The sequence below is a fragment of the Phoenix dactylifera genome, chromosome 3 (assembly GCF_009389715.1).
Source record: "Phoenix dactylifera cultivar Barhee BC4 chromosome 3, palm_55x_up_171113_PBpolish2nd_filt_p, whole genome shotgun sequence".
Classification (NCBI taxonomy): Eukaryota; Viridiplantae; Streptophyta; class Magnoliopsida; order Arecales; family Arecaceae; genus Phoenix; species Phoenix dactylifera.
The window spans coordinates 21,133,983-21,146,950 of NC_052394.1; the positions used below are offsets into that span (position 1 = coordinate 21,133,983).

Genomic DNA, 12,968 nt, shown 5'->3' on the forward strand with positions numbered 1-12,968 from the left:
GCCTCCCTCCAGATACGTTTTAAATAGAGAGGGGAGTATCTTCTGCAAATGCGGAGTGGGTTTATCAATTAAATTTTATTTCTTTCCTTTTGTGGCTTTTTATTACTTGCTTTTTGCTTACTCATGGTCTTTGATAACCTTCAAATCAAGGGCATACACTAATATCAAATGTTGTGTTGGAGACCAGCTAATTTGGTTTGGACTTAATGGCTAGGTCTGGTGTTCCAATTTTATTCGTAAAAGACACTTGCACTTAAATGCCGAGCAATGATGTTGTATTGTTGTATTTAATAAGATGGTTGCATGAGTGTCGTATGATTAATAGTCCATTATTTTTAGTTGTTTGAGTGCTATCCTAGTAATCGCCCTCCGTTTAGGTACACAAATTGGTAAAAATTAGGGGTGGCAAAATATGACCCAACCTGCCAATCCGACCTATGTTCGACCCGCCATAAACATGTTTGGATTTGGTTTAAACAGGTTCGGATCGTAAACAGGTCGACCCATTTAATCTGTTTATTAATTAGGTCGGATATGGGTTTTAGATGTTTGATCCGTTTAAACCATTTAATCCATTTAATTGTTGGGCAGGTTAAACAGGTTGGGTTGGGCAGGTTAAACAAGTCTAAACAGGTTAAATGGGTTGGGTTAGGCAAACATGTTAAACGGGTAGGGTCGGGTTGGGCAAACAGATTACTTGTTTATTGAACAGGTTAAACGGGTCGGATCGGGTTACTTATTTATAAAACATGATAGGTTCAGATTGTAATTTCTGACATGTTTAATAAACAGATCGGGTTCAGGTTTATGATTTTCTGACTCGACCTGCATGTAACCCGACCAGTTTATAATCCGACCCGACCCGATTGCCACTCCTAGTAGAAATATTGCGTAGATGATTAGTTTAGATATAAGGTACGTATGAAAAAAATTTTATGCAGCACTTTTTTTTATATTTTTTCTATCAATTATGTATTATATGAAGTTGCAACATCTGGAAGCTCGTAATTAACCATGAGTTAAATTCTTACAGTTATTAGTGACTAAAAAATTAATAAAACAAAGATTTCAAGAATGAAATAGTGTGGATAAATAGATCTCATGTAGGACTAGCTTACCTATTTATTTAGGGATGATGTTTTCACAAGAATGGCACAGACCTATGGAGCCTTCATTGTATGCAAGGATATTTTTGTTTCCATATGACTTCCAAATACAAACCTGCAATGGAAGATAAAAATTTGATGATTGAATTAAAGAAACGCCGAAGTAATAGTGTAAGTAAAACTTGAAAAGAATATGAACCAGTCAAAATTATGTAATAGTGAAGGATAGTAAGGAAAACTTGATACTTACATAACCATATGGGTTGTTCATTTTTAAATTATATATTATAAAAAGATCAATATATTGATGTATTATTGGAAAAAAAAACTAGGAGGTGATTGACAGCATCTCTGGTTGGTCTTTTTAACCACCATTTTCATCGACTTCCTCGGGGTAAAAATAACACATCAATACTCCAACTGTACTGTTTTACTGACACCCAGTTAGAAAAAAAAAGGCTCACTGGTAGAAAATACTTTTGGGAGCCAACCAGGGGCAATGTGTTATACCATGCTCATTTCTACAAAATAAGTATCAAGTCACATTTGTGGACACAGTTATTAGAACAGTACATCAGAAAGTTGCATCCTTAACTTTACCAAACCTTCTAATTGAAAGTTCAGCTAAAAAGGCGGCTACTCTTTTTCCCCCTTGTACTTCCAATAGGAAAGCAAAGAAGTACTCCCGGGTTTAGAAACGAAGATAAATCCAATTTACCAAGCAAGAGAATTCCAATTTACAAACACTGTCCTTATTACAAAATTTAGGAAAATATAATTGGATTGCCACTATTATAATCATTTCAGAGCAAAAGAAAATAAAAGACGAGGTCCTGCTGACTCAAGACATCAAATGGAACCACCAGATTTGCAAACTGGAAAAGGTAACATTTACAAACACTAGACCGAAAAAACTAGGGAAAAATAAGGAGATTAACACGACTACAATTATTTCACAGAGGAATGCCAGATACTACATTATGCATATAATTACAGCAATCTTTAAATTGTCAATTTAGACAAATTCTTGAGGGAAGGAGGACTCCAGGTGCATGCTCCTTAACAAACACATCCTCACAAGCAACAAGTCTAAGAATGGTTCGAGTCGAGAGCTTGTACTTTTCCCTCAACTCAGTGAAGCTCCTGCCGAGTACTTGCTCAAACCAAACATTCAGAGCTCCTCTGTCTTCCAATAGCCATGCGGCTGCAAGTATCTGCTCCATTACCTTCACATCAATCTCCAGCATACACTCAGAGCCAATTTTGTCATGGAAGCTCTTACTGATTTCCCTTAATATATTATCAGCAAGGGCATCAAAATCGTAAGGCTTAAAGTTCACAGTTGCATCCACCGAGTTGAAGAAATCTTCCACCCATGCTGCTGTATTATCTGATGTAGAGCTGTTCTCATGGCTGCTGCTGTTATCCATGTCATTTGCCTCAACCTCGTCTACAGGCAGATTCAAGTCTAGGAATGTGTTTGACGTCTTATGTGCCCGTTTTGCAGTCCCCAAAGATTCATGGTGCTCTTTGAAGTCATCAGCAACATCCAGCTTGCGTTTACTTACAAAAACTGAGGATAAAGATGCTTGCTTATTCCTAGACTTTTGCCTTGAAGCAATCAGCACATTAACATTTGGATTGCTGCTGGCAGCCTCTGAAACAGGCTGTATCAAAATCTTCATCTGCCATCCCTGAGCTGCAAGAATCCTTTCCTCTGAGAATTTAATAGAATCTGTCCTTGGGGAAAAGGCCTTAGCTCGAGCCTTTGTTGCAGTTATCACAAAAATGGTGTTGCTGATACGAAATTCCCTTCCATGAGAATCAGGAAATTTGCCAGTTTTATGAGCCCGGGATAAGCTCTTCTGAACTGGCAAATCAGCTTTATCCAGATTTTCAAGGAAAACAATGGACCATGGCTTCTTGCCCAACTCCCCAGCAATATGATCCACGATTGTCTTGCCTCTGAACATCTCATCGTACCCACTGACCTCTTGCTGGTTGCAGATGGTAGTTGGACAATTAGTACCAACTTGGTAGCTTAGATCAATGCAGATCAAGTTTTCCTTGCTGCCATACATCAATTCTGCAAGAGCCACTGCTACCTTCTTCTTTCCAACCTTATCAGGACCAAGAAAAGTGAGCCAGATATCTCCTTTTAGGCTTGCACCATGCCGCCTTTCATCACTTGTTCTGCAACGTACTATAGTTTGACTAATAGCACTCAAGGCTTCTTCCTGTCGGCCAACTTTATTGATGAGACTAGTACAGAATGATTTGTAATTACTTTGATCAATCTTCTGACACAAATTGGATGAACCCTGACATCGTTGGTCAAAGGCAGGTACACCACCAGCCTTTGAAACTGAGGGAATGTGCATGAGTGGATATGTACTGTTTGCCAGCAGATCAGGACAAGCAGAGTAAGAATGAGATTGAATGAAAACCTCCGGAACATTTCGGCTGAAATCATCAACCTTCTTGGATGGCAAACACCCAGAGCAATCTTCCAAATGATTTGTGTGTTTTTGATTGGTGGAGTGTTCATCCTTGCAAGCTGGCTCATGAAGGGTTCCTAAAACCAAATCTGTCCTAACAGATGTTACAGAGGAAGGTGAAGCATGATCATCATGATCGCCCGAATCTGATTGTGCACGTTGGTCAGACTGGAATCCCTCTCTCTGAAGCTGTTCACTTTTTGATAGTCTGACCTGAAGTTTAGATATTAAGTCCCTATTTTTGGATTCAGGAATAACAGGAAGTGATAAACTCTGGCTAGCTGGGGCAATCTTCTGTAAATCCACTACCACAGGAAATGGATTTTCATAACCTTTTTGGTTTCGATTTAAATCATGATTCTTGCTGTTCTGGTTATTGGCTCTCTCCTTATCAGAAATGCATGGAAGACCAACAACGTTTGGAAGCATCTGGAAACTGTCAGTCTCAAACCTCTGGCATCCCCGGTGAATGCGCTGACAATAATCATTCCACTTCTTTTGCAAATCCATTATTTTCACATTCAACAATGTCTTATCATCTTTAGCCTGCACTGAAGAAAAATGAAAGATTTTTACACAAAAAAGGAGCAAAGAAGCCGAAAAAAACCTATCTGATATGCCTGATGATTCAACAAATAGAAATTTCTAATTCAAGATTTTAAAACTATTCTAAATATATAATGTCTTCAACTCTCCAAAAAAAAGGTAAAGACATGAAAAATTTCAACAAACACACCTTTGATGCATCTAATCCATCATTCATACTAAAAACATTAGCTCTCTGCATCCAAGAAGGCACATCCATTAACTGCTGATCTTCTGCTGAAGCTGAATGTCCCTTCAGAATAGCAGCAACATCTTGTTCACATTTGTCATTACAATGCTGGCAGCGGAGTGCTGACGGGTAATGGCAGCTTAGCAGACCCTTTGACTCATATATTGTAGGGAAAAAACCTCCAAATGGAACAAATGAATCCATTAAGCTGGGAATATTTCACAAGCAGAAAATGGTGAGAATTAACTCCAAGTGCAAAAGGATGCAACAAAAATCATACGTACAAAGATAGCAGAAAGAAAAAGCAAATTTATCAACTTAAAAAATCAATAAGCATGTTTAGTGCTTTACAAACCAACTCCCATGTCATTTTTTACATCATGCAATAACCTACAAGTTGCAGCCTACTAGATAGTCCGCTTATCAACAATAGCAACTTTTTTTCTATATCCTGTGGAAATGCCATCTCAAATAGTTATAAAAGTTTAAACTTGTCAGAAAAGCTTAAGGACATTTTTGTTTGATGAATTACATGCGAAAAGTCTTGATACAGGAAGATGTAAAATACAAAAATGAAAAGGGAAATGGGGTTCAAAGATTGATCCCGTCAAAATAGTAGATCATTAAAAAAATCAAGAGCAGCGTTTGATAAGTCAAACCAATGAAAAGAAATAAGACCCCTAATATGTTGACATCCAAAGAAAGTATTTGCTCTGGTCATAATTATTATATTGTCCACACAGATTTTCCTTCAAGAATACTTCTGCATCATTATTATTTCTTTGTCAACTTATCAATGTAAAGAGAAGCCATGTGAAGAGCCCATGACTTCTTACATAAAACAACCAGGTTCACCTGTGTGATTCGAAGCCTAAAGGTAAGGCATGGTTTACTGTACTGGACCTTATTGCCTGATACCGAGCATACCATACCAGTAGCAAAATGATATTTTGTATGGGAATGTACCAAGTGTCTATACCACGAACAAACCCATGCCAATACTATTTTAGCATGGTATCCGTACACGTGCCAAAACCAGTACTGTGAATCATAAGGCAAGGTAAAAACAGATTTAAGGGAAAGAGAAAAAGGAGTACAGGCAACAAAATATAGAAAGTAGAAGAGAGGAGATTAGGAAATGGGTGAATTACAAGCAAGAAAATTAATTCCTTAGTAAGATGAGCCCCTTTTATAGTGGCCAGACTATAATCTACATAATTTTGAAACAGAAAAAAGATTTGCCATCAACAACATATGATATTGGTTGTTCCCAGAGTAGATTGGCTTAAGGATGCTGCTTCCATTAAAAGGTTCTTATATCCATCTTGTTAAAGAAAGGCCACAGAATAGTGTTAGTAGTTAAAGTTCCAGCAATAATTTTTCCTTCTTAATTGGTATAACCTGTTTGTCTTTTGTAATACTCCACCCCTCCAAATGAAGTGAAACGTGGTCAGGTAAAATCCATTTGGCAAGTTCATCGGTGCCACAGAAACTCACAACTCAGAATGATATGCAGAGATATCCATATCATGATTCACAACCAGTTTTTCTTAAAATTCATTAGGCCTCTGCAGTCTGTAAGATGATCAAATTTGGTGAGGACCCACCCCTAAGGAAAAAGAATAAGCTTGGATCAAGAAATATGAACAATCAAATATTTCCAGCTTCATGTATCCATCCATGCATTGCTAAAAATAATGTATCCAACCATGCAAGAATAAAGTCCAAACAATCTGCAAAGTACGACTCGATATCTCCATCTCCTCTTTTCCAGTCAACATTACAGTCTGCTGTTTCAGTGCTGCAGACAAAGCGGAGTCAACCTGTTATCACTTCTGATAGTTTCGATGAACAATGTGAGCCCAAGTTGTCTGGCTCAAATGGGAAGTTCTTGCATTAGATGATGGCCACTCTCAATTAGAGAGCTAATGTCCCCATGTTTTCCATAATGTTATTGAACTGGCATCTTGCATAATGTTTCTTTTACTGGAAGAAGATTAATATCAGAAAAATTTATGGTGTAAGATGCTAGACAAACACTCTGGCAGAATTCAATATAGTATATTCCAGAAATGGAAAATGATTGAATGAATGGAAGTTATATATGATGATATTTTCCAGACAGCCTTTCTAGTAACTGTGGCTCCTCTGCTAACTTGAACTATCCCACTGCAGTTCCAACTTCTTCTAGAGAAACAAGATACAAAAACAATGAACGAATAAGCTGGCCAAAAAACAGCATTTGTGCAAATGAAGGAATATCTTGGTACAGAATATGAGAAGGAAATTATGTAGCCATAGCAACAAGATGAGGACTTACATGTGGCTTAGATGAAGGAACTTGAAAGGAAGTATTAATTATTTAGCTTCTTTGAATTAACAATTGTCAACATTGAACTTAAATCACACCTTGCTATTGGCCTTTTTCCTGTTCTTTTATTAATATGCTGACTGACATTAGCTTTTGTTATAACCCTATTCTGATTTCAAATGCCAAGACTGCCTGATGCATTGGCTGATGTAAACTTAAGGGCTACAGTTAATCTGGACAAGTATTCTGTTTACACCAGGAGTCAATCCCTAACCTAAATTGCTAATCGAGTACAGGACCTCAAAAGGACAGGAATTGACTGAATATTTAAAAGAAACATAGTACATATCGAGCGACAAAACACTTAAGATGAATAATTGAGATGAAGATGATAAGGTATAGAGGCCATATCATGGCGAGAGAATTGCCAACAAAGAACAAACAGAAGTATTAATCATCTATCTGAACCTTTTCGATGCCATAACATTAGTAATTGAAGAAGGCAAGCATCTGATGCACAAATTGGTTAGCTTTATCAGTAAGCACATAAAAGGGCTTAGCTTCATAAAATAATTGAAAAATATTATCGACTTATTAAAAACCATTAACAAGTAATGCAACTTTTTCAGCAGAATATCCAACAGAAAGCATACACATATTAATACATTGAGACTCAGAGGAAAGCTTTAAAAGCTGACCTGTCTCACAGAAATAGTACTTTGCAGGCATAAAATATGCCTGGCTAGAAAATTAGAAATGGAATGGAGATAAGGCATGGACAAGCAGAAAGAAGGTGAGACTGTAGCCAACTTAGAAAGAGAAAAGCAAAACTAAATGAATTGAATCTTGCATGTAGCAAACAAATATGAGAAATAATGAACTTACTCATCTCTGGTGATGGATGATTGAGAGCTGTTTGACTAATAAACCAATAGGTTCAAGCATGGGATATAATCTCAAGCTCCATGAAGTGAGTTGACAACTTGGCCAACGAAAGTCCACCAGAGTATTTTCAGTTAATGATTCAAAATCAACTCAATGCGTCTTAGATTACAATTTAGAAAAATAAGAAAGGCACAGGATAGAAGAAACTGGATTTAGCATACTGAAAAAGAATTTCTGACGTAAATTATGCAATTGTTTGCAAAATGCCAAATTATAATGGAAAAACTCTAGAGAAATATTGCTCGTGAGGAGGAATTTTCCGGCTATGCTCCAAAGTATGCTAGAAAAGTAGCAGCTAGACATGAAATTTGAATGGCTTGAGTTTCAAAGTAAGAGAATCAATCCGGCACCACAACTATTTCTGTTCAAAATTCAAATATAACATAGTCAAGTGCATTAATCCTAGAATATCACCCTTGAAGAACATCTTCCTAGCCACTAGATAGCATAACTTTAATCAAGGTTCATCCTAGTTCACCACTGATAACAATAGTAGATCTCTTCATGACATATGGAAAGAGGGTGAATGGAAGTGACAAAAATGGTGGAGGCAACAGAGAGCCATTGAAAGCCTCAAGACAGCAGGATTTGAGGTGAGAGCTTGGGGTAGAATAATGAGACCACAGATCATGTAGTTTGAGTGTTATATAACTAGACTCATGATTGATCAAAAAACTATATTTGGTTGCTTAGTTTCTAGATTCGGTTGCTTAGTTTCTAGATTCATTAATCTTGTATTATACAATTTTAATATCTTATCACATTTTATTGTCGAAATGGAAACCTTTTATTTAATAGGAGAAACAACCAATGATTAAATGCATAACAATATTTTATAAACCTCTCATCCAAAACCTCCTATCCCATTATCACTATTCTAACCCCAACCACAGATCCTACAACCCACCACCCTATGGCTTCCGATGCCTCTTTGACACCACTTTTTCATCATTCTCATTTTCACCCTCTTTTCTTGCACAATGAAAAGTGAAAATGAGAACCTTTTCATCATTCTCATTTTTCTCAATTGTTCTCCAAAGTCAGAAATTTGGTGTTCAAGAGTAATTCGACAAGGTTGAGAAATTCAGAGTTTGGAAAAATTGGGCATAGCCAAAGAAAATTTAGGAGAAATTTGGAACATCTGAAAAATAACAAAAGAAACTATTCCTGAACTTGGAAATCACAGGGGATGAGATTGAGATAGCCACTGTGGCCGAGGGAGTGGATGTGCGCTTTGCCGAGGAGGTGTGAAGATAAGCTAAGAAATTAATGCATGTAGGGGCAGCAGACATGGATCTAAGTTGAGATAGAGGAGAAGACGAGGAAGTCATGGCATGTGGGCGGATGAAAGGGAAAAAGTGGAGGGTGGAAGAACAGGAGACGTGGCTTGCTCTGAAGTCCCAACTCCCAAGTATTAGATTTCTCTTACAAAAAAAAAGGAAATTTTTTTAACATAAATAAATTAAAAAGACCTCTACACCCACTGGCCACCTCAGTGCCTTGAGCCATGAGCGCGAAATACAACTTCTACATGGAAACTAGCAGCAAATAGTTTTCTATTTTGTGATTTATCCATATATTTCTTGTATTCTATCTGCAATTAGATTGCAAATGAACTAATTACTCGCAAAATAATTCTGCAAGGTTATCAACTACATATAATTCACAGATTCTTCAAAAATTTGGCAAATCTTATTACTATGCTATTCTCCTTAATGCCAACCCGAGATGGAAAGTTGGTGTAAATTATTCCCCACGTGACCAAGAAAGAATTTTCTAGCAGCATTTTTTAGCTATTCATGTTTCTTTTTCATTAAATTTGGGAGGTGGTATCTTTTCTTTATTATCATGTATCAAGGTTTGCCGTAACGGTCGGTACTGTACCATAACGAACGTACCATACCGTACCGATACCAAAGCGGTATGCAATCTTGTGCCATATCGGAATTTGGTTCACCTTACTGACTCATACTGTATCACGTATGGACACTATGATAGAATACCAGTACAAGGCCTAATACCAAGATGGCGAACCTTGTCATTCACCTTTGGCATGGTTCTCCTTTCCTACTATAGAAAACCGAAGCATGTGATGGAGATAAGCTGCAAAGCTTTCAAAATATCTTCCATAGTAATGTTTTCCATCATCATCCCCCCACTCAAGTAGGATCATCAAAGTGTGCCTCAAGCACCATGGACTGCACTTCTTCATGTCCCAACAGAAATTTTGCCTTTTATAAGATCATAATTGATGTGGAGATGTCATTCGAAGATGGTCCAATGTTAGCAAGTCCTCTTGGCATTATTCTCCTTTGTTTGTTCTCTACCATGCCTAAGTGTGATTTCTTTGAGAAATCAATTGTGCTATATGATTAAATGTGAACAGTGCTAGAAGCCTAGAATACAGTTTTATGTATGGCTCACCTAGGTGTTAGGCTCTCTTTATCTTAATAATGATATTTTGTGTTTTTTTTGGTTAAAAATTACGCCCAAACCTAATCATAAGAAATGTTTCAAAACCATTGCCTTAGCTCAAATCGTTTTGGTCACCACATCACTATCTGCCATTTCGATTGCAAGTCAACCACAGTTGGTTTCATCCTACTTCCTTGCCCTTTACCTTTTGTGGTCTCATCTGATTACCTTAAATCAAAAGAGGTGACAAAGGGTAACAGGAGGACTACAGAGATACTTTGCTCCCCACCCCTGTAGAACTATAGATGGTAACCGGAGATGAACAATGATCAAAGTCACCGGTCCTACCGGCAAACATGAAGTGGTAGAATGTCTAAAAACAATTCATATTCCACATTTAAGGGTTCGCATAGCTCTAGTCCAGTGGAGACCAACATCCTTGCTAAGGGGACGGGAGGAAATTGAGGTAGGCATAATCCACACAGATGTCTCAAGAGTGAGAGAGGTATGGGGTTCAACAAGAAGGTCTCTTGTGCATGGAAGATTTGGCATCCAAGGCTGGGAGTTGTCCCTCCAACATATAATAATATAAATGACTGACCCAAACATTTGTTGAATCAGAACGATCAAATGGTTAAAGCAGTTTATCCATCCAATTTGATGGTTCAAGGTGGATTCTCTACAAATCTAGATCACCACTTAATCCAACCTTTATTAGTTAGTGTCTGATGATTGTCGAGCTGGTTAAAAACTATGAGTCTGTATGCATTTTCCACACCTTTTGATCTACCTGCATCTCATGGTACAAAAACAAGCAGATTTGAGGAGCTGTGTCGTTGTTGTTAACTGGCCTTGAGCTCACAAAATTTGGGCATAAACAGTTAGTATGAAAGCAAGTCATTATTTTGCGCAAGTAATCCAAATGAAGAAGCACAATACCACGAGGCCGGCCTCCAAACAGGATTCCAATCTCTGCCTAAAAACAAACCTTTCCACAAGCAAAACAAGACCTTACAGTCATCAATATATTCAGGAAATTCAAGGATGATGAGCATAGCTTTAATTTCTAAGAAAAATTTTATGAAGAAACAATTAAAAAACCTAAATTAAACCAAATGGCAAGTCATATTGATGATTTAAGTAGAGATCAAAGTGTAAGGGCCCAAGGCACTGATCTACCCACCTGGGAGGCCTGGGGAGCGATCCACCAATCCCGGGTCGTTCCGCGGTAATCGGCAGCAGCTGCAAATCCCAGTCTTTGTCCAACAGAGGATACCGCGACAAGAACTTCATGTAGGTCTCGTATGTGGCCGACCACCCCATCACCCACAGCCTCCCCCGGAGAAGCTCGAGCACCCTGGTCAGCTCCAAAACCAAAGAGCTTTGTTTTCCCGCATCATCACCCCCTTCCACCATCCCCTTCAAATCCCCGATGCTCAAAACCACACCCGGCTCCTCCGCCTGCCGACCCAGCTCCTCCAACCAGGCGCCGATCCACGACCGGTCGTCACCGCTCTTCCCGAGCTCCGACACCTCCCTCTCGATGCTAACGAGCCTCAAACCGCGCAGCTCCGGAGGTAGGACGGACCAGTTCTTCCGCTCCACGGCTCGGGCGAAATCCCGGGCGGCGTCGCCAGCAGTGACGCCGACCAGCATCGGATTCCGGCTGCTCCTCCGGGCGAGGACCTCTCCAATCCTCCGGCAATTGCCGTCGCTGTCATCGGAGCAAAACTGGGAGGAGAAGGGGAAAGTGAAGCCCCGTGGCGTAAGCGCATCCAAGTCGTCCGCAGCCGAGAAGTTGCACAGGAAGAGCGGGGGGCAGCGGGCGGCGCGGGGAAATCGGAGGACGGGCGGCGGGGGACGGAGGACGGCGAGCTTGATATCGCTGCTCCGGAACCCGGCCTCCCCGAAGACCCGGCTAACGACCGGGTCGTCGAGGATGGCGAGCACCAGCTGCTGGAGCTCCACCTTGACGCCGGAAAACGACGACGACCCCTGCTGCTGCTGCTGCTGCTGCTGGTAGAGGTGGAACGTCTCCGGATTCCTTCGCTGGTTAGCCTGCGACCGCTTGATGGCCGCCATCAGCGAGTTCGACACCGGCGGCTCCTCCGCCAGCGCCGCCTGCTGCTGGTGGTGGTGCGACGACGACGACGGCAGCCTATCCAGAGCGACCCCGAAACAGAGCTCCAGCGCTTTAAACTGCAAGCGGGGGGAGTACGCGGAGCTTCGGGCGCGGGATAGAGCGTCTCGGAGGATGGAGGGAACAGCAGTGGAAGCGGCGCCCCCAGGGGATGAGGATGAGGAGGAGGAGGAGGAGAGGAGGGCATAGACGACGTGGAGGGAGGTGGTCTGGGCGTGGGCCCGGCGCCGAGCGACGGCGACGGCGTCGTCAAGGGTGGCCGCGGCCTCGGCCGCCAGGCACTGCCGCGCGCTGCTAACCGGCGTCGGCATCCCGGAATACCATATACAGCAATTAAAAATAACCAAAAAACCTCTCCACCGGCATTATTAAAAGAGAGAAAAAAAAAATCTCCAACCTCTTATTATATAATAAATAGAGCAACGGGGTTGGGAGAAGCAATTCTCGTTCTTGGCCAGGAAAGGAAAGCCGGGCGAAATATAAAACTCGGGGGAAGTGGTAGACTCTATCGTCCCCTTTTGATTATATCTATTTGGCGAGTAGAGTAGAGAGAGAAGGAGGGGGCTTCGATTCCGCGCCCAGCTATCGCTCTCCCGGGAGGAGATGCCAAAGGCAGCGTCCACTTGTTACAGGAGTGGGACCCAATACCAAACGCGACGGTGGAGCAAAGAAAAATAAAAAAAAATAAAAAATATTTCACCCCACCACTCCACCTCCCACTCACAGCACCAACACCCAATGGGTGGTCACTGCCGAGTTTGGTCACTTCCACCATCTT

The 12,968-nt window shown here is 40.5% G+C and overlaps 1 protein-coding gene across 1 annotated transcript; it reads right to left on the reverse strand.

Moving 5' to 3' along the window:
• Positions 1 to 1,869: 1,869 nt before the first annotated feature.
• Positions 1,870 to 12,712, reverse strand: LOC103718354 (protein DWARF 53-LIKE-like). Its single transcript, XM_008807140.4, has 3 exons — positions 11,234 to 12,712; positions 4,341 to 4,587; positions 1,870 to 4,150 (listed from the first exon to the last, which is right to left on the reverse strand). The coding sequence occupies exons 1-3, from the start codon at positions 12,499 to 12,501 to the stop codon at positions 2,117 to 2,119; spliced, it is 3,549 nt and encodes a 1,182-aa protein (XP_008805362.1). The 5' UTR covers positions 12,502 to 12,712; the 3' UTR covers positions 1,870 to 2,116.
• Positions 12,713 to 12,968: the final 256 nt, after the last annotated feature.